The sequence below is a fragment of the Xiphophorus hellerii genome, chromosome 23 (genome assembly GCF_003331165.1).
Source record: "Xiphophorus hellerii strain 12219 chromosome 23, Xiphophorus_hellerii-4.1, whole genome shotgun sequence".
NCBI classification, from domain to species: Eukaryota; Metazoa; Chordata; class Actinopteri; order Cyprinodontiformes; family Poeciliidae; genus Xiphophorus; species Xiphophorus hellerii.
Window position 1 is genome coordinate 17726955 of NC_045694.1, and position 21792 is coordinate 17748746.

A 21792-nucleotide genomic window follows, 5' to 3' on the forward strand; every position below is an offset into this window, starting at 1 on the left:
GAGCAGCAGCTGAGGCGGCCGGCCTTTTCTTATATGCATGCACTCCAGCAGTGGCTCCACTGCTTTTGTTCTCAGAAACTACCAGCTTTACCAAAGCAGCTAGTTAGCACTTGCAGTAATAAGAAATGCATGCTGACCCAGCATTTCAGCCTGCATGTCCCTGAAATTAATTGCGATAAATTACAAGAGCAACCTGAAGGTTATGAAATCTGGTTTGGGAATTTTAATCATAAAAATTCTCTCAGAAGCTTCAGATTTTTCTACATATCTCACCAAAGAGATCGATGGTTAACATTCTGATTAAAACATAGTGAAAGCGTCACTCACTGAGATGTAGTTTGCCTCTTCAGGACTCCAAAACATGCATGCCCTGAGACGTCAGCTCTGTGACCCCTCCGGGACTGGCTGGAAAAGGGTGGACAGGGGTCCTTGCAATCATCGGGGCCCAATCTTATTCTGGCGCTGCCACCTGTGCAGGACAAAAAGGCTGTCAGGAAAACCCGTCAAAATCAATAAATGGAGCGCGTGTCCAAGCTTATATTTGGAACTAGACAAGGTGTATCTGATTTATATTTGAATCCTATTTATAAGTAACAAAGCTACATTCCAGTTGTTGATGTTTTCAATGGTGAAATGCAAGTATGTCAAGCCAAAGCAGATGTGAGCCCAAAGCAGCTATGTGGCTGTGGTTTTCCAGGAGGCCCCTCCTCTAAGTCCCAAAGGCTTCCCTTGCTTGCTCTCTCTCTCTGTTTCTGTCTGTCTCTCTCTGTCTCTCTCTTTCACCCTCTTCTCTGTCTTTCTCTTTGCACAGCGCTGTAGAAACAAGGCACTCCGTCTTACAATGTCTGGATGCTTAAATAAAATTTTCATACAACCCAGTTTAAGTCAACAGTTTTTACTGGGAGTGTTCTGGAAAGCCAAAAAAGATGCAGTTTAGAGAGAAGAAAGCTGCCAGGCAAAGAGAAATCTTGGCCAGAGGTGAAAGAAGATAAATCTTTCATAAGCATCAGAGCAGACATGGCTGAAGCCTTAGCTAGCCTCTGGTTTGGGGAGAAAAACACGCCTGGGGAATGCTTTGCAGCCGAATAAAAATAAATACGCTGAAAACGTTTAATTTTGTCCTTCGATGTTGATCGGTGAAGTCAATTTTTGGTGCAAAAAGAGGGCGCAAATCAAGAAAATGACTGCCTCATCCAAGTAACTCTTCAATCAGGCCCACACACAACTCCTTTAGGAGGCCCATGTGTCCCACTAGAAAAGCCAGTACAGGACCAAGGCGCACAGAGAGCAGAGCACATGAATAATACATGGACCTAATGCAGCTAGCTCAGCCTCCAACCGCCTCCTTCTGCCCCTCTGCCAAGACAGGCAACAAGGACAGTGGCTTGAAGGAGAAAAGCGATGGAGAGGTGGAGACTGTAGAGGGGCTGAGGAAAGGGGCAGCAGCACAGAAAGAAGAATTAGCTAGGGGAACTAAAAGGAGAAAAAGGGCAGGATATCGAGTGAGAAAGCAAAAGGGGGGAGAATTTTAAAGAGGGTGAAAAGGGCAGGGCAAAGAATTGAGAGAGCAAAGCTGCAGGAGATTGTGGGGGAAAGAACAAAAGTTTCTGTAGTGGGAGGCAAAGGAAGACTGGAGGAAAAAAGGGGGTTGTGAAAGGGAGGACTGCTCCAACATCTGTGAACAACCAGCGCCTGTCAAGAGAAACTAATAAATCAGCATCTGGTCAGTAAATAAACATTAAAAACGCAACTGAAACTCTGTCACTTTCTTCCTCTGAACTTGCAGAAATGGAAGATATGTTTCCAGTGTAGAGATAGCATTCTTATATTTCAAACCTGACTCATGTATATTTGTGCATCTACAAAGCATATGATGGGTTTGCTCCTCATCTGAATCAATATGTAATCTTAATGTAGTCCTCTGCTGTCAGGACTTAAAGTTCCCAAGCTTTCCACTCGTAAATCTCTGAGTCAGACTCCCTCAGTCGTTCTCCCTGTAACTTCACATTTCAAACATGGAGGTTAAAAACTGGATCTGCCCTCGGCAATCAGAGCTTGTCTCAGTCCCCTTGTTTCTATGTCTGTGCCTCGTTTCTCTGAGACAACCAACCCCCCACTCTTACTGCTCGTTTTCCCACACAATGTGTCTCTGTCTGTGGCAAAACAGTCTGTGATTCAGCCCCCGGTATGGGCACACATGCACTTCATAGAAGTAACTCCACTCTCTCCTCGGGGGATTCAGAGGTGGTACTAAAAGTGTAGTTTCTATGGAGCCAGCTGAACAGAAAACTGTTCTAAACCCAATTAGTGCTGCCGGGTCGTTCAGGGTCACAGCGGGCAAGAAAACCCTGTACGGACGCGGTCTTTGGAAGTAAAATTAGGCCATTAAAATGAGCAAAAACTTTAAGAAATTGCTCTTAAACAAAGCCTTAGCCAACTCCCATGATTGGCTAAATGAATTTGCTGCAATAAAAGAAATATAGCTAAAAACAAGCAGACATGCTTAAAAAAAACTTACATGTAGTGTAAAAATGATTGAACAATCTCATTTTTTTGAGATTACATACTTCAGAAATTGTATTACTTCAGATTCAACAGTAAGATTTTTTTCTCTTTTTTAATTTAATTTTCAAATCTCACTTTTATTGTTGTTTTTAATACTGTTGTAGCTATGAACTCGTGAAATGAACCAGTGTTGGGTTTGTGCATAATAATAACTTATCAATGTCCAATTCCTTTCTAGCAAAAAGCCCATTAGTTGTTGTTTGCTCAGTAGAGTCTATTAAAAGCGCTCCTATATGATGATGAGGTGACCTTTTTCCAAGCAAATTATTCTTGCCAGTTTTACTACTGTAAACAAATGTTGCTATCAGCCAAAGATGTAAATACACATCACAGTCTCTGAATGATTATTTCATTTATCAAAGAAAAAGAGCCATGCAAAACAACCTGGCTCTAGATGAGAATAATATTTGCCACCTTGCTTAATCTGGGATTAATTGGAATTGGCAGTGTTTTGTTTATTTGGGAAAGTTGTGTTCAATTTCACATGAGTATTTCCTGCAGAAGCTTTTCATCAGATTTCAAAGCCTTGCAATCGTTAATGTTTGTGCTCATGATTCAACAATGAGAAAGAGACTGGACACAAAAGGCATCCATGGGAGAGTTTTAAGGTAAAAACCATTGCTAACAAAAACATTTGACAAAACACATTTTGGCGAGCCCCCAGACGTTTGGAAAAAAATATCCTGTAGACTGGTTGAGGCAAAAGTGACACTGACTAAAAGTTGTGTTTCTTGATATATCTAGTGTGTAAGTATATAAATAAGAACATCAATACCGACAGTCAAAGCTGCTGGTGGTAATGTTAGTCTTGGTTTGCTTTGCTTCAGGATCTGGACGTTTTCCTGTAATTGATCAAACCATAAATCTGGCTCTCAACCAGAAAATCCTAAAGGAGAACGTCTACTCACTAGTTTAAGTTCAAGCACAATATGGTGGGAAAATAATACAAAGTACTTCAGCAAGTCCACCTCTAAATTTGTAAAAGTAAATAAATTATGTTTTGACAAATGAAGGTTTGGACCTACTCAAAGTCTGTATTTAAATTTAAGAGACATATTTGAGTATTCATGGAAGAAAACCATACCTTTTGCACAAACTTCAAAAGAAGTAAAGGTTATTCAAGACTTGGACACATTATTCAAGTATATGTGGAGCGCTGCATGGTATTGACAAACTGTTTCTTACAGAAATCCTTGTGTTGGCATGCATGAGAGGACACCCCATAGTATAATCCATTCCTCATCTCCTTTAACACAAAAACAAATTCACGACCCTCAAAGGTCCTGCAAGTGTCTAATTTAAACTTGCAGGATGTTTTTTTTTTTAGGTTCCACAAACCTGACGGACCCCAATGGTGACATAAAACTTGGACTTCAGGTCCCACAAATCACAAACAAGCGTATATATGTAAACTCCCTCCCTGGTGGAACACAACACACCGGACACAGCTGCGCCACAGGAGGCTCAGGGCTGGAGCAGCAGGGGTTGGTTCAGCAATTCAACATTTCATTTAAGCTCACAGTTGTTGCCAATAAAGTTGGACACAGACTTCTGGGAACATTGAGTCCTGAAGCAGCACACTTGGCCCAAAATATGTGTGAATATGCGTATCGCAAGAGGTGAATTGGGGAATTTAAATTTATGTGAAGCAGCTGAGCTGTTTCAAATTTCATAAGTGGAACAACAAAAAGGTGGCACGGAAAATATCTCATCGAGGAATGAGAAATCCACCTTTTCTGCTTTTTATTCAAGGCTTATTGCTGTGAGTAAGTTAACATTGTGCTGAATAGGTTGCAAAACAAAAAGAAGCACATATATTGTCAAATTTTCTGTATGAAATGGTAGTTAAATTACAAAAAAAAAAAAAAAAGGTTTCAGATTTGATAGAAGAATAGATGGAGCTAAATGCAGGACAATTACAGAAAAAACTATTAGAGACCACAAAAATCTTGAGATTCATATCAAACCATGTTCATGTCCTGTAATGGCTCAGTCAAAGTCCAGATCTCATTTCAATTGAGAATGTGTGGTGAGGCTTGAAAATTGATGTCCATGGATATAGAAAAAGCTGTTGCCGAATAGCGTAACATTTCACTAAAGATCCACAAAGCAACTGGAGACATACAGCAAAAGACTTGCTGCTTTAACTGCAGTGAAATACCGTCTTTAAAACAATTAACCTAGAAACGCTAAATGTGAATACATGCTACACTTTTCACAATTTGGGTTGTGAAAAACTTTTAATAATAAGTTTTCTTTTCTTTATAGCTCAGTCTCTATAAATTATGTTGGCGTCAATTATCTTTATCAGAAGAACATATTTTTGCCATTTCCAGGGAAAACAGTTAAATCTCCCAAAACTATCCCAACCATATTAATCTGCAAAGAGCTCTATTTATTTTATGAGCCCTTTTTTATGTATCTTCACTGATGAAAAGATCGCCACTGTTGCTTTATTGAACTCTGCAGCTTATTTCCCTGTCTGTTGCTTTCCAGACATAATCGCATCTTCTCCTCTTTGTTCAGTCCGTCAGCTCGCTCCATTAGATTGATGAAGACGGCGAGCTTTCTGTATGCCAGTTGTTTCATTTCCCCTTTTCATTGGCTGCCTGGCAAGACTTGTGCTTCCCCAGCTAACTATTAAATAATGCGTTGTTTAATGAGATGCATATCACTACAGATCCTTGTCAGCGGTTCTGGGTGTTTATAAAAAGACATGTAGACAGACCCACACTGAGAACATCTTGATGTCGGAGGAAGGTCTTTGGATGCAAGTCTAAGGTATCTGTCTTCATTTTAGTCAGCGGCAATTTTCTTCAAGTCAGGGGATCCTTAAAAAGCTGCACATTAAAGGCTTATCTTTAAGAAAATAAAATATGAGGGCCATTGAGTTTGCAGGAGGCAGCTAAAGATCTATGGGCCCTGGAACATTATATAAAGTATAAAGACCTGGGGGTAATTTTTAATTTAGACCTTAGCTGCTTGCATGCTGTAATTTATAATCAGTAGGACCAATTACTTTCTGAAAGTGATCCAGAGCTTGTTTTTTGAATCATGCTTTTATGACTTGATCAGTTGCAGGTTGGATTATTGCAAATTATTTCACAATTACAACTACCGGTACTTTAAACCTCAGCGGCAAGAACATTTACAGAAATGAAAAAGAGAAAAAACGTGATGATACCTGATAGCAAAGCTCTTTTGGACTCAGTCGATATTATTTGTTAAAGCTGTTTCTGTTGTGTGAACCTTCCAAGGAGATTCAAGTCTTATTTCCACGCCCTGAAGAGTGTTCCCATTTTTAAAAGTAAACTGGAGACATGTTTTTCATTCCTACATTTTTTGTGGATTGTAAATAAACTGGCTTTATTATAATTCAACTTTTAAATTATTTTTTAGCTTTTATTTAGGAAAATAATTTGAATTGAAATCATTTTTCATTTGTATGAACCTTTTATGTTTGGTCTACTTCAGGGGTGTCAAACTCCAGTCCTCGAGGGCCGCTGTCCTATAATTTTTAGATGTGCCACAGGTACAAAACACTGGAATGAAATGGCTTAATTACCTCCTCCTTGTGTAGATCAGTTCTCCAGAGCCTTGCTAATGACCTAATTATTCTATTCAGGTGTGGTGCAGCAGAGGCACATCTAAAAGTCGCAGGACTGCGGCCCTCGAGGACTGGAGTTTGAGACCCCTGGTCTACTTTTTTGTCTTTAAGCATTTCTCTTTATTTTGTTACATTCCAATATTGCAATTCATTTATATAATAACTGAAGTCTTCATATCCAATTTTACTAATGTGTCTTTCCCTAATAGAATTGTTTTCTATCAAATGTTTTGTTCCTTGCACTAGCATATGTGAATACAGCAGTATGTTTTAAGCCAGCTTCTTTAGCAATGACCTTTCGTTGCTTATTTTGTGGAGGGTGTCGATGACTATCTGTTGGAAAAGTGTCAACTCAGCAATCTTTTCCATTGTCATAGAGATACCAACATTGTGTTTTTGTATTGTGAAGTCTTTAAACAATGAGTGTATCTTATCTTACGTAATAACAAATTTTTTTGACTAACTGAATTTTGTTAGCTGAGAGCTAGTGATCAAGATAAACATAAATAAGTCAAAGTCAAGTCAATACTTGAAATATAAGTCTGTGTAAAAAAAATATCTGATATTAATTTCTTGATTTAAATTAACTTTAAATGTGACTCTACTTTATTAATTTTTTAAAAATGCAATTCTTCTTTTAGGTATCCTCGTAGCTGTTGGGTACAATATTGACACTTATTTATACTTTACAATTCATGCATCTAGAATAATTTAGTAAATTAATTTTTTTTTACCCATCTTATCTGAATGTTTACAATATAAGTGAAAGCTCTTATCTTTCCTAGATGTCATCCAGTCATAGACAGAGTTGGCCTACATTGTGCCACCACTGCTGCCAGTCAACTCAGCAATCACAATGAAGCTGCAACATCAATGAGGTCATCTCCCCCCTTTTCTTTCACATGTGTCAAACTGCCACAGTTTGTGCTACAGATTAAATACAACGATTTAACCCTGCATAAATTAGATTAACAAATTACTTTAAACAACAACCAGTTCTTATAATGTTCATGAGTATGGTGTGTTTATCGTGCTCATCTACCTCTGAGTAGACTGGAGCAGCAATCATCATCCCTGCTACACAGTCTGGCCTGCAGACAAGGAGGGAGACGGAGCGGGGGGGGGAGAGCAGAGCTGGCTGCAAAAAGTGGGACAGAGCTAGCGCTCGTAGATTGAGGCATAACGCTGCCGTGAAAGCATCAAGTCTGTCCTGATGTGCAAGTTCTGCCCGTCGTGATTTTCCTTCGGCACAATGACCTCCCATCACATGCTGCGTATAGCACACATTCCTGAATCACACCGCACAAAGCCTGCAGCAGTTGGAGCGCACACGCGCTCACACTCAGGGAACACGAGAACGAAAGCAAAACACCGAGCATCCATTTTTGTATGTGACAGAACCAAAACAGTATGCGGATCTGATTTATTTATTTTAAGAGCGCCGACGTGCACGCACTGATGATGACGACGAGGATGAGGATGAGGATGTGGGGGACGCGGAACTCTGAACCGCTGTGAGCGCTCACATTGTATCATGTCATGCATTAAATGAAGGCCCCCAGAACAGCAAAACGCATCGTTCCGGTCTAGTTGTGTTGCACAAGAAGAACAAAATGTGACTTGATAGCTAAAGGATACGACTACAAATACAGAGGGAGAGAAAAGACGGGGGCCACCGTCCTACTATGGCTGTACATCGCCTACGCCCATTCAAAATGTTTTACAACCCAGATCCTGACATCACCCTCCCCTCCGCCCACCTCCAATCCCCCCACAATGTGTGATCCGGCAGGATTTAGTCCGTGCGTTTCTAATGATTTCACTGCGCAGAGCAGAGCGTGTGTTTCCATTCCTGCTGCACCAACCATGTGTTAGCGAATGTGGCGATTTAAATATGGTTGATTGGTCAGCTCAGTGCTGCCCGTAATTCTGACTCACATTTAACACCTAACTGACCCGAGATGTGAGTACGAGTTCAAGCATAAATGCTTTATAATGCTCTTAGAATAATCGATATGTTTCCCATCACACTGACCAAACATTAACTTAGACAGGTGGGCGCAACCGTGGACCCAATGTGGGCAGAACAAAGAAAAAAAAAGGGTCAGTGTTTCGTTGGCTCGTTTGTAATCTTAATCGGATTTAAATCTCTCGTAACCCTGAGACACACCGGGTGTAACCCGCAGTCGGTGTGGAAGCGACCGTCAGTCGTGATCCGGTTCCACGCCGTAAACGTTAAAACGAACGGCGAGGATTGGAGGCGATCGGTGCCGCCGGTGCGTCACATCCAGCCGAGCGCTCCCCTCCATCAGACAATAACACCGGGAAATACCGAGAAGACTCACCTCGTGGTCTGAGGAGGACACAGACAGACGGACCGGGGTGGAGGGGGCTTAATCCCCCTCCCGAAAAGATCGGTGATCCGGAGAATTTCAAAAGGGGGGTGAGAGGATGGTGGTTGATTGCGAGAAATCCACGGCGCCCAGCCGGAGCAGAGGATGATTCTGGTGGTGGTGGCTATACGCTGGATGCTGTCATCGCGCTGGGACTGCTCTCTCGGCTTTAATCCGCGGCCCTGAGCTCAGAAATAACCCACCCCCTCCCTCTGTCAGCGTCTCTCCTCCCTGCCTCCATCCCTGTCTGTCCGGAGGACCCGCGCCCCTCCTTCACTAAAAATAAAACCCAAAAGATAACAATAAAATTCATGCTGCTGAGAGAACTTAATACCTTTTAAACTGTAATGCTTATCTATGCAATATTATTCCCTCATATCTCCACCTTTTCTATAGTAAACAGTTTTTAAATTTAGTGAATAAATATTCACGAATAAGCTAAGTTACATGATATTGAATAAAAATAAACGCTTCGTTGAATTTAATTAGTTCCCTTTTTCATTAACGCGGCATTAATGTGTCATTGATGAATGAATGATGCCCTATTATTTATCAGTTATATCTCTTTCAAGATTAACTAAAATTACTGGAGATGATTTGCTTTTACTGTGCATACTGGAACCAGTTATTTGCATATAATATAAAAACCGCACAGACTTTTTTCTCCATGTCAGACTAAATCTCTCATGTTTCAGTTCAGTTAAATTATTTCTATTTGATTCATCTTTTTTTCTCTTTTATGTTTTTTTTCCCAAGTCTTTCTTACCATAATTTCCAAATGTCTGGAGATTAATTTGTTCAAGCAACGTGCATTGGAAAAATCCAGCAGTCAAACAGACTCTCTGTGGCCCAGAGATGAAAGCATTTTTGTGCAAAACAAAACAAAAAGCCTGACTGCTAGAGGAACACAGTTTCAGTTGTATGTCTTGCATATGGCAGTTTTGAACACAAAGTTGTTTATATTACTACTTTTTCAGTTTTCACATGCACTCATAATGACACAGATATATAAAACTATAACTGAGGTAGGGAGCCACATGCTACAGTCAACAATGCTGTTGTCCTCGGTTGGATTCCCAGCCTCAGGTCATTTTTAGCAAGGCTTTCTATTCTCACTTTGCCTTTCCTCCTCTCCAGCTTCTGTTGAATAAAGGCCATTGTTGTCATAAAAACCTTTTAAAAAGTTGTCACTGAGGTGTTTGGTAATAATGATTATCATAATATTATAGGAAATGGGGAAAACCTTCAAGGCTGCGAACATGTTCCCATCTTTGAAGTACGAAGGTGACTGCAACATGGTATGTTGATTTGCAGGAGGTACTAGAGTTCATTTTCAAATATATGACATTGCGCAGAAAAAAACATTATGTGGACTTATTGAAACAACATATCAAGACATCTGCCTGGAAGTTAAAGCTTGTGGACAAGTGGGACTTGCATATAAGCAAAGACCTAAACACACCTCTAAATAAGTTGCAAGTATTTATGGACAGTAGTAGTTTATGGACAACAAGGTCAATGTTTGGGAGTGGTCATCACAAAGCCAGAGATCTCAGTTCTAAAGGCCATTTGTGCAAAGACTTCAAAAAATGTTGTGTGAGCAAAGTAATCTACAAACCTAAATGTGATTTCTCCATTGGGAAGGAGATTTACCGCCTATCCACACACAAAGAAATACCCAATAAAAACACCAGTAGCTGTGTAATATAATGAACAACAAAAGTAATACTAAAAAAAAGAACAAAACACAGCATCCCAATTTTGATCACCAGAAATCCTCAATATACTGTTGAATTGGATTAGTCATTTTGGGGGAAAAAACAACAACAACAACTGCTAGGAACAGGCTAAATCTTCAAAAGAAGTATAATATGTAAAAGAGTACTTGTGTGGGAGACGCTGACAGTAACGGATGAATTGAAAAATAAATTTAGAAAAAAAGATGAAGACAAAGTCAGCAAAAGTACAAATTTTACTAGTTTCCTCACATTGGCCTATTTTTCCACCTCCATGTAACAATTTAACTTTATTTCACACAATAATGCAGTAAAGAATTTACCCCATACATATTTCTCATATCTGCTATCTCCAATTAAATACTGTTTTTATACGTTGATTTTACTCATTACAAAAAGACAAACAAACAAAAAGTTTTCCAAACTAACCTGAGCCAAGTTAACCTATGAAAACTATACTTGGTTAAGTCGAGAAACGCCAAACAGTCAAAAAGACCCCATCCAATTCGTGTATGATTCAAACCTGTTGAGAAAATAAATTATTAATATATTGTGTGCACCGTAGGAGGGCAGTGACGCTCTCAAAAAAAGAAAACGGGAACAAGTTTGTCCCTCCGTGCGCACCGTACCGTTCTGTGTCCTTGTTTCCGGTTGAGCATTTCCGTTTCACGTGAAGGCAGAAGAAGGTGAAATTATCAACCAGATAATACATCTGAGGCGAAACCACAACAAAAATGTTTAAACTTGAAGGACTCGGGCCTAAAATGGACCCAGAGGAGATGAAGAGGAAGATGCGGGAAGACGTCATCCTTTCGTTACGAAATTTCCTCATTTACGTCGCTCTGCTGAGAGCCAGTGAGTACAGACAAAAATGGCTTTGAGAATCCGTCTATTTCGGTTTCTAAGTAACATTTAAGCAAAAAGCAGCTTTGTGCATTTAATATTTGCACAGAATTTTTTTTAATTATTATTATTGTTTTATTTTGAAACAAATACTGAATCAAAATGCAGAATATGTTCGATTTAGGCAGAATATTTTACCAGTTTTTGACCTGCATGTTATTGGGAAAACATGTGACTGTGATATAATTGTTAAATATTGCGACGAGTTTAAGAATTTGAACCCACATTTTCCTAGCTCTTAAACTTTTTTCCGCAAATAATGACTTCCCTACCACTCTAGCTGCTTAGTAAGACCTACAGGCACGACGCATACAAGAAATCTGAATATTATTGAAAAGTTAATTTATTTATTTTGAAACTGAGTATATGCAGATTAATCACTAATGTTTTCAGCCTTTGTTACTGTTATGATTTTCCTTTCACAGCTAATGAAAACATGACATTTAAGATTAAAATATTACATCAAGCCACTGTTAAAAATAATTTTTATTTAAAAACAACATAATTTTTAACACAGAAATATGGACTCAGTGAAAAGTATGTTTAATACCTGCTTAAAAGTTATTTAAATCTAAGAAATGAGCCTCATCAGAACCCATCCTAGTTTCTTGAATATGACCGTTTGGTGTGGGCATAGAAGAGGAAAAGTCAATTTAGTCAAGTATACTATTCGTAAACATAATTTGAATGCATTGCACCAGAAATATAAGAAGTTTCCTAATGTTGCTTTCAAGCAGTCCTTTGCAGTTGTGAAATTACACACTTAACTTGGAATTTGTTATATTGCGCAGGTGTGTTTCCATCATTCTGATGTTTATAGACTTGTTTTGTCAACAAGCTGATATTTTTTTCTTGACTAAAATATGTCAAACAAGGCAAATCTATCGTCCTCGTGAGCAAAGAAACACTTTGAGTACTTTTTTGGCTGCCAGTTGGTTGGCAGGGTGCAGCATCAAGTGGGAGAGGGGTAGCTCCACATTACTCTTTGCTGCACAAAGCTGGTAAAACTCCCTTCATTCTCTTTCCAGTACTTCTCCTGGTATCTCATTACAAAGGTTTTAAGCCACAGAAGCAGCAGTTTTGAAACTAACATTTTAGTAGCTTTGTATTTTTTGACAGCAGTAACCAACCCAACCTAAATCCAGGGAAGCACTATTCCTGCCAGATAGTCGTTCATTAACGATGGATGGAGTCTGTCTGCCTGCGTAGTTCTTCTCCAGCTTATGTCATGCTTTTATATTTTGTCGTTTTTCTTTATGTTTTATGCTTCTTGTGTTCACAGCCCCATATGTGTTAAAGAAACTGGACAGCATATGAGTCGAGTTCCTGGTCCATGCCTCCATCCACAGTTTTCTACGTCAGAGACGGCGAGGACCTCCTCATGAAGCCAGCCAGCTGGAAAACCACCAATGTTTCTCCTTGGCTTCATCTGAGACTCTTGCTGTTCTGATGTTCAGTTTGTGAACTTTAGTCTTATTTTTTAAGTTTAAACAATATGTAAGCTTTGTCTTTTACTAATGTGTCTACCAGTGTGATTATTCAACAAATAAACTATTTGTTTATTTGATTTTGTCAATTTAAAAGTGTGAAATTAATTATTGCAGTTATGTAATACTGAATAGAATTGACTCTTTCTTGGACTGAATTTATATTATGCTTCCCTTGTTTTACTGATCAGACATACATTTTCATAATGTCCCTTAGGAAGTTGCATCTGCAATGCTCACTAAATAGCCATCTACATGATTCTAGTATAATTCTGGTTGGATATTAAACACTGTTTCTGTTAGGTTTAGTAGAGTTCATTTAAATTAGTTTGTTTTTTCCACACACCCAGTTTCCAAGCATAGATCATGAAGTAAGGATCATTCTACAAGCTCAGTTTAACGTAATCCAGTTCATAAACCTCTTGTGATGTGTGTTTGCAATCAGATAAAAACGCCCATTTGTGTGGAAGGTTCACCAGTCTGAACCAAATTGTCATCTTCATAAGAAAGAGCATTGTTTAGGATGTTCAGAAACTACCAGAGCTCAAGTCTGATAAACTGGAAGATCCCAAAATATATGTCGTCCACAGTTAACCAACCCAGCTTATTAGTAACATGGATTGAGAAGGTACCAAACAAGAAGAAAGCCACATCCATCAAGATTGAAATTTGCTGATGCCTACATGGACAACCATGGACAATCTGCTGATAAAAAAGTTTTATGGTCAAATTAATTATTCTTCCATTTATTTGATAGCAAAACTAGTTTTATGGTTCTACCATTTCTGATAAAGACAATCCATTTATGGTCAGATTTACTCCAGGAGTTTGTTGGAAGATGTACAAACCTACTGGTTTCTTTGAAACGTGTTAAGGGACATATATTCAAATATTACTGTAGATTTTTGCAAATATATTGCGCTTGACCACACAAGTGTAAGAACTTCACATTTTTATCATTTCATATTTCTTGAGTTTGATCTTTTTTCTTTTATTTGTCGAATTTTAATTTTATTTATTAACTTATTTTTGCCATTTGAAAGTTGATTTCTTCTACCCGATGTTGTACTTCCCCAAGTTTACCAGTTGGGGGCGGTGTTGTTAGCTGAAAGAGTCAATGAATGAGACTGCAAAAGAACGGGAGGCTCAGACAATGGATGCGATTATGTGAGCGCTCTGGATTAAGTAGCGATGTTATCACAAAGAGGCATGAGATTTGACATAAACCGAATGTTTCAGCAGCAGCGGAGAGAAATGTGCTCACACTGACTTTTTCCTATTTTTTGGTGGTAAAGCTCGCGTCTGCACCGCATCCCTCCGTGTTATTGTTGATCCAGGCCCGCCCATACTCCACAGCATCTCCGGGAAAGCCGAGGACAATACTTATCTATTCATTACAAGACAGGAAGGTGAGTCTGCTGAGGAAGCAACATTAAGATGAGATGTGGACAATATTAGTAACCTGCGTATAAATATTGTTTCTATAACGCAACGGATGCTCGAATATTCTTGATTAAGAAACTCCTACTTGCTGTGATGGACTTCCCAGGACATTTCCAGCATATTTTCAAACAGCTCAACCACCAGCGCCTGCATGGCCAACTATGTGACTGTGTGGTGGTGGTTGGAGGTCAGAGCTTCCAGGCCCACTGCTCCATCCTGGCTGCCAGCAGCTCTCACTTCAGGGCTCTCCTCAGCTCCATTGATGAGGGCTCAGGAGCTCAGGGAGAAGGAGCTCGCCATGTGATGGAGCTGGATCCGGAGGTTGTGACACCAGAGGCCTTCTCCACCCTCCTGGACATGATCTACACCTCCACCCTCTCCCTAGGGGCCTCCAATGACATGGACGTGTTGTTGGCTGCATCCCATCTCCACCTCAATGCCGTGGTCAAAGCCTGCAAACTGCACTTGTCCAGGAAAAACTTTCCTGCCTCAGCACCTAAAGGCTGGAGGTCAGTGCAGCAGCACCAGCTGCAGCAAAGTCTGTGCTCTCAGGTGGCAACCGTTCCACAGCATCTGGTAACCTCAGCCACAGAGGAAGACTCTGAGATAGAAGATATGGGAATGGAGGTGAGTCAATCTGGAGAGGATGAAAGCCAAGGCATGGAGAGGAGTGAACAATTCACAGCACCATCTTTGAGACAAAAACGAAAGTCAGATGAGGATCTCATTGGTGACAAGAAGAGGATGTTTAACTACAAAGAGTGTTCACCCACTGTGACCAGGAGCACAGAGGAAGGAGGAGAAGATCTATCGTCATCACGGCTGCTTCGAAGACGATTGGCAGGCAATGGGACAACCGAGGTGACGATGAAGATGAGGAGGAAGAGAAATATGAGGCAACCAAGGGGGAGTTGGAAGAAATCCAGCTGCCGACTCAGTCAGACAGCAGCACAGGAGGGGCAGGAATGTGGAAAAAGGCTGAAGATACAGATGGAGACGCTGGGGTTAAAGTTCAAGTTGGAGAAGAAGAGCAGGATGAACCAAAGATACTGATTGAGGTGAAAATGGAAAATATGGGCTCCTATTCCAATGATTTAGACACAATACCAAACAACCCGCTTCCATCACCACTAGAGGCGCAAATTGGTGATGAAAAAATGAACATGGCTGACCCAGCAGAGGCTGATGGTGTAACATTATCATCACAGCTGTGCACAGAGGTTCACACAGATACGTTGACAGGGTCTGGGGATCTGGGTGGGGACACAGTGGACGGTGACGGCCTGGACAGCTTCTCTGAACTTGCCTTTTCCTGCTTTCTCAATCCCAGCAGTGAAAGTGTAATGGGAGCTTTGGGAGAAGATACTCTAGCTAGTCTGACAGCTGCTGCTACTGCTGCTGCTGCTGCTGCCAGTGATGCTCCTACAGTTCCCGAAGATGCAACAACACAGAGTCAAATGGCAGAAGAAGCAAGTACGTCTTCTGTCCAGCCTTCTGACTCTTCATCATCTCTTGTTTTTCCAGTAACCCCTGTCCCTTTGCAGCAGATTCTCCCAACTCAGAGCTCTGGATTCAGTGATACAATCATCCTCCAACCCAATCAGAACTCCTTGGCAGGGTTCTTGAGCGGCATCAGACCAAATCTCAGTCTGGATGCCTCGCTGGTCCAACCCTCGAGGGCTGGGAAAAGCTTCTGGGGCTCCGACTTTCCGTCGCATCGCCCCCAAAGTATTGCCTGGATCAGAATTATGCACAGACACTCCCTCTGGAACAGCAGGTGATGGTGCAGATAGGCCAAGCCTGACTAGAGCTTCTGAGGATGTACTCTCGAAGTGCAAGAAAGCAGCTGCTGAGGACCACGTGCTGCTGGTGGAAGGGGAAAAGAAATACGCCTGCAAAATCTGCTGCAAGACCTTCATGAACCTGACGGACTGTAAGAAGCACATTCGCGTCCACACTGGAGAGAAGCCCTATCCCTGTCCAAAGTGCGGCAAGCGCTTCAGCCAGTCCTCCCACCTCTATAAACACTCAAAAAACACCTGCATGAACTTTAAAGACGATCAGGCCTTCTCAGACTCTCTGCTTTAATCTAAGGGCAAAAAACACAATCTGGTCGAAATCATGAACATTTATCATACTGAACTTGTAAAATTCTTAACTTTATCTGATATGAAATAAAATAAATTCATGTCTTTTCCTGTTCTACACTGTATCATTTCCTGTTGTGGTTCTTATAAATTAAGGCAATGATGTAAAAATGCTATGAAGACACCATAACTCAGACCAGAAGAAGTGAAAAAAAAAACTGAAAGTAGAAATGTTGTATTTGGTCATCTTTTAATTTTATGACTTAATTAGATGGTAAAGCACCAATTTTGTACATTTAAATGACAGTTAAGTTCTTTTCTTCAAAGAATGGCCTCTTTCTACAGAGCAGGAGTGTTTTACTGTTTAGTAAGTGCAGATCTGCAACATCAATGTCTGAATAAAGTACTGATCACCATGTACAATGCTTATTTTTATAAGAAACACATCTTAACAAGGTAGTAAAACTTTATTTCTATATATTTCAGATGGAGTGATGAAAGATCTGTACTATTTAAAAAAAAATAAGAATAGTAAGACTCTGACTAGATCACATAGGGTGTGCTTAACCTTCTTTCGAAGAACTTCACTACATGTAGTAGTGTGATCAAATCCAATTCTTAAGTTTGCTAGAACATGTCTAGACTGCATTAGTACTCCCACCACTATTTTCTACCTCACTGTACAGTTTTCATTTTATCTTCATGAAGAAGCAGCAGGCACAGCGGTTCCTTTTCACTGTCTACAAGCGGAGTTCGCTCGGCATGTCCAAGCCCTGCAACCCTCCCAGCAGGTTCTGAACAGTCAGTGCTGACATGACGCCTCTGGTGGAGTAAGTGGCACTGCCTATGTGAGGTAACACAACTGCACAAGGAAAAGGGGACAGAAAAATGAAGGCCAATCATTTACATTTTTGCTTATAAAAGTGGGATACAATTGCCTTTGCAAAATATAAACTTCAGTGCATTTTGTGGAGATTTTATTTGACTGACCAACACAAAGTAGTGCAGAATTGTGAAGTAGAGATAAAATGATTTACTTTATGCAAATAAAAATCTGAAAAGTGTAGCATGTATGCAGTTCAGCCTGCCTGATTCAATAACTAAATAGAATTACCTTTGCTGCAATTACAGCTGCAGGCCTCAAGCTTACAGCTTAAACTCAGGCAGACTGAACAAAGAGCATTTGTGCAAATCAATTTTTAAATAAGATAGATTTAGGCCTGACTGAACCATTCTAATACATGAAAATGAATTGCTGTAAACAGTTAGATGTCTGGCTGGGTGTTTAAAGAGAGTGTTGTGGTTCTCAAGATCTGCCTTGAGACCACATTTTCAAAGTCTCGGTTTTAGCTTCTTTTTTGTTGTTGTTGTTGTTGTTGCTGTCTCAGATATTTTCTTTTCTGAATTTTTCTCAAGATAAGTTAAGCCCACAGTAACACGAGCCTTTTTTGCTGCAACTTAGTGTGAAACTACTAGCTGTGTTGTGAGAAGATAACAATAATGAGAAAACAAGAGGGAGAAATATTTTCCAGTGCAACTGCACAGATATTTTTCTGTCTATTCCACTAATCTGGAGCTTTGCTTGTAGGTTACTTTGATACTGAGCTGCCACTTTCAGATTTTCTTCAAATGTTTTCTTAAACACCTACAACTGATTTTCTAAATGGTCTCTAGTTGGTTTAGTTTTGGTCCTCTATCCCCTGTGTTCTCGTCTTGACTCCAGCTCCAGTCTAGGGTCATTGTCCTTCCCTCTCCAACGTCTCATACAGTCTCTTCCAGATGTTCTTCTTTCAGGATTTCTGTGTATTTATCTCCATTCATCAACTCTGATCAGCCTCCCAACAGCATGATGCTGCCACCACCATATTTCTCCTTAAGGGTGGTGTGCTCAAGGTGATGTGCAGTGTTAATTTTTCCCTACATATAGTGTGCAATCCCTTGTGTTGCTGTATTACCTTAAATCCCATAAAAATGCATTGAAATTTGTGGTGACAAAATGTGAAAAACTTTATGGGGTATAAGTACTTTTGTACTTACCACAGTTTTTCAGGGTAAGAAGCGGGTGGTTTGTTGGGAGAGGCTCAGGTGTTGTAACATCCAGACCGGCTGCAGCTATCTGTCCGCTCTTAAGAGCCTCATACAGGTCTTCCTGGTTCACCACAGCTCCTCTAAAACAAAGAACTAGTTACATCGCCATCCTCATGTATCGCAGCAGGAAAGATACCAGAGGGCAGCCTGCATCTGCATGCCTGGCCCTCATGTGCAGTCTTTAAATGTCTACCTGCTTGAGTTGATGAACACTGCAGTTTTTTTCATCTTGCTGAAAAATGCCTCGTCACACAGGCCCTGAGTTTCTGGTGTCAGTGAGCAGGAAACCACAATGAAATCACTCTCTGACACAAGCGTGTCCAGGGGAACTGCTCAACAAAGAGGAGACAGAAATAAATGTAAAACGCAGATGATCGAATGCACAAATTAATTTTTAAACTAATCCTTTGTACTATAGTTAAAAATTGAACTTTGCGCTGCCATTTCCTCTACACCAGACTTTCCATAATTCCCACTTTCACTTTGTATCATTTCCAATGGTTTTCTTACCAAACTCTCCATTCACCTCTGCAGCGTGGGCTTTAGCCGTCCTTCCGGTATACAACAGTCTCTTAACCCCAAAAGGAAGGAGTCTCCTGAGCTATGGCCATACCTGATCACAAATATTCAACCAAAAGTATCATGATTACAAGGTCAAGTCATATAACACCATGTTGTTTGAATGACACAGAATCTGTCACGTAGATCTCGAGCTTCCAAGCAGCAGCAGAAAAACAAACCAATGCGTCCCAGTCCAATGACTCCAACAGTGCTGCCCGACAGGCCGTAACCGCACAGCCAGAGAGGTTTCCATGAGCTCCAGCCACCACTAAGACAAGGAAAAACACCTTTATCTAATAAGAATGTAAATTCAAGCAGTTGCTGCCATTTTGGGTTAAAAAGTAACAGAAACACTAGTTTAGTATAAATGAGTAACCCAATGAGGCTAACGTTTTGACTTCCTCCACTCCCTCTGGTAAGCGGCGAGCAGTGGCCAGGAGCAGAGCCACGGTCAGCTCTGCGGTGGCATCAGTCAGGACATCCGGAGTGTATCCGATACGTATGCCGCTGTTAAAAGGAAAAAGAAAAGTTTTTATAGCTGAGAAAGAATTAAACATTTCCTTTCAGTATATTGGTTTCATTTACTGAAGCTCACCGCTTTTTGATCTCATCTAGAGCCAAGTGGTCGAATCCCACAGACATGGTGCTGATTACTTTTAGGTTTGGCCCTAAAATCAGAGAGGGAGCAGCTGAAATGTTGTGCAGACTTTGTTTTAACACTGGATCAGAGAGAAAAAATGACGAAATTCTTCAATAAGTTACAGTGCCTTGTGAGTGTACTCATAGCCCTATATAGGTTTTTTGGGGGAGGTCTGAAATGAAGCAGCACACAACTGTGAAGTGGAAGGAAGAGAAAACATGATTTCAAAAGTTTTTTTTTCTTATCTAAAAATGTGTCATATATTTGCATAGATCTACTCTGATACCACTGAATAAAACACAGTGCAACCAGTTCTCTCCGGTTGTTACCTAACTAGTCAACAGAGTTTGAAATTTCCTACATGGCTGGAAACTAACACTGCACGTCGCTGTGAAAACATCATCCACACTGTGAAACGTAGACGTGGCAGAATCATGAAATGGGAATGTTTTTCTTAAACATTCACACCACGTTTTTGTTTGGAAATCCTTTTAAAAACAAGTTTCCTTTTCCTACCACTTTGTGTTGCTCAGTCACACATAATCCATTTAAGTACATTGTGGTTTGTGTGTGCAACATGGTGAATAGTTAGAACTGCATGGACACTTCTTCAAGGCAATGTAAATGAAACAGAGTTACTGACATCTGGCACTGTGATAAACCAACCCAAAGAGTTTAAGGAAATGAACAATGCAGTTCTATTTTTGAAGAAAAAATAATCTGTAAGTTGTTGTATATCAGAAACATAAAAAGGGTCCCACTTGTTTGCATTTCTAAAAGAAATTCAAACAATTAAACATTTTTTTTGCTTTGTTTGTTCTTTTAATGTTTTAGTTAGATTTTTTAACCAATTCTCAGCAACAACCATATGGGTCAGTCTAACTTTAAGTTTAACCCTATTTAGCTATGTTTAGGTGCACTAATTTTGCTTTTGAGTAAAAGCAAAAACCATATAGTATTAATAAAAGACATCATTTGTGGTTAACCAACATTTAAAGAGCTACAAAGGGATGTACTGTGGGTATCATGACACACAAATGTATTATTGTAAGATGCATTTGGATAGTTGCTTAGATTAGGTAAAGAGGATGACTGCATGGTCTTGCTATCAGAGCGATGCCTACCTGCAGCATCCAGAACCTCAGCATCAATCTTGTCTGACAGCAAACACAGAAGACCATGAGCTCCCTGGACTCCTTTAAGAAGCTCTGCCCTCGGGACAGGCTCATCTGAGTCCCACTGAGAAACCTCACACCTGTTTAGAGTGGAGACAGAAATGAACGAAAAAAATGACAATGGGATTTATTTGTCACTATTATAAACTAAATGAACACAGACAATGGGTTGACAATCATCTCGTATGAAAGCATTGCAAACATGTTGAAGTTTTATGCAACTTAGGGTCAAATTATCTCAATACACCTGAGCGCTAACTAGCAGGTTTTTAGTTTATTATGCTGCTTATTCATTGAGACTGCTATAAAACTCTTCTTACACTCCAGTCGCTCCTGAAAGGATCTTCATTCCCTCTTCAGGGATGCGCCTCGTTATGAAAACCTTCATCAGTTCCCTCACTGCGTTCATTACAGTTCAGCAACACGGGTTATCTGAACTCTCCTTCGGGTAGAAAACGACCAATTGTTGCAGCTTTAACACCATTTAACCTTCAGTCAGCTGCACCACTTCTTCGGTAGGCGGGCACGACACAGGAAGTGCCCAATTTTATGCTTAATGCGCATGCGCAGAGTCCCGCGGCAAGCAAATCGCTTCCACTTTAGTTCAGTGTGTGAAGTTTGTGAGAAGGGGAAAAAAAATAGAACCTCTTGATTATTATAGAAAACGCTGTTACTCTTTTAATGCAAAGCTCAACACGGTGTCAGGCGGAAAACGAGCTGGATTTGAGCTCATGAGAGTAGAAAACGAAACAATTTCCGAAACATAGTATTAAGACAGAAATCAAACTATCTTCATGTGTGGCATAGATATCCAGTACATGTAGATCACAGCAAGTAAGTTAACGACGTTGTTTTATATAAACATAAGTGGCTATTTTTGTACTTATAGATAGTTGTAATGAAAAGTATATATTTATGTCTTTCTTACGTTTAAATATGTTTTCGATTGTTTGATCGTTTATGTTTTTTTATTATTTCATATTGAAGATTTCTTTATTAGTTCCAATTGGTCTCCAGGCCATCATGTTAGATGTTTTTAATAATTCTGTACTTTTTATTTTATTTTTTGTAATAATAATAAAATAACATGGGTCATCTGCGTTAATA

At 40.0% G+C, this 21792-nt stretch overlaps 4 protein-coding genes across 4 annotated transcripts in view; 2 read left to right on the forward strand and 2 right to left on the reverse strand.

Moving 5' to 3' along the window:
- The window catches only part of frmpd1b (FERM and PDZ domain containing 1b), a 28838-nt gene extending 21259 nt beyond the window's left edge, over nucleotides 1-7579 (reverse strand). Inside the window, 2 exon segments of the mRNA XM_032554268.1 lie at nucleotides 328-469; nucleotides 7215-7579. The gene's annotated coding sequence lies outside the window, so the exon portion shown is untranslated.
- Nucleotides 7580-10921: 3342 nt separating this feature from the next.
- On the forward strand, nucleotides 10922-12780 carry tomm5 (translocase of outer mitochondrial membrane 5 homolog (yeast)). The gene is made up of 2 exons (XM_032554271.1): nucleotides 10922-11156; nucleotides 12487-12780. The coding sequence occupies exons 1-2, from the start codon at nucleotides 11036-11038 to the stop codon at nucleotides 12519-12521; spliced, it is 156 nt and encodes a 51-aa protein (XP_032410162.1). The 5' UTR covers nucleotides 10922-11035; the 3' UTR covers nucleotides 12522-12780.
- A 976-nt stretch (nucleotides 12781-13756) lies between these two features.
- On the forward strand, nucleotides 13757-16339 carry LOC116714191 (zinc finger and BTB domain-containing protein 5-like). Its single transcript, XM_032554568.1, is given in 3 exon segments — nucleotides 13757-14962; nucleotides 14965-15825; nucleotides 15827-16339. Coding segments are annotated over 3 exon segments (1992 nt in total). The 5' UTR covers nucleotides 13757-14227; the 3' UTR covers nucleotides 16223-16339.
- A 115-nt stretch (nucleotides 16340-16454) lies between these two features.
- On the reverse strand, nucleotides 16455-21232 carry grhpra (glyoxylate reductase/hydroxypyruvate reductase a). The gene is given in 10 exon segments (XM_032554570.1): nucleotides 16455-17083; nucleotides 18259-18389; nucleotides 18503-18638; nucleotides 18820-18907; nucleotides 18909-18922; nucleotides 19050-19138; nucleotides 19261-19377; nucleotides 19466-19538; nucleotides 20635-20765; nucleotides 21006-21232. Coding segments are annotated over 10 exon segments (990 nt in total). The 5' UTR covers nucleotides 21095-21232; the 3' UTR covers nucleotides 16455-16961.
- Nucleotides 21233-21792: the final 560 nt, after the last annotated feature.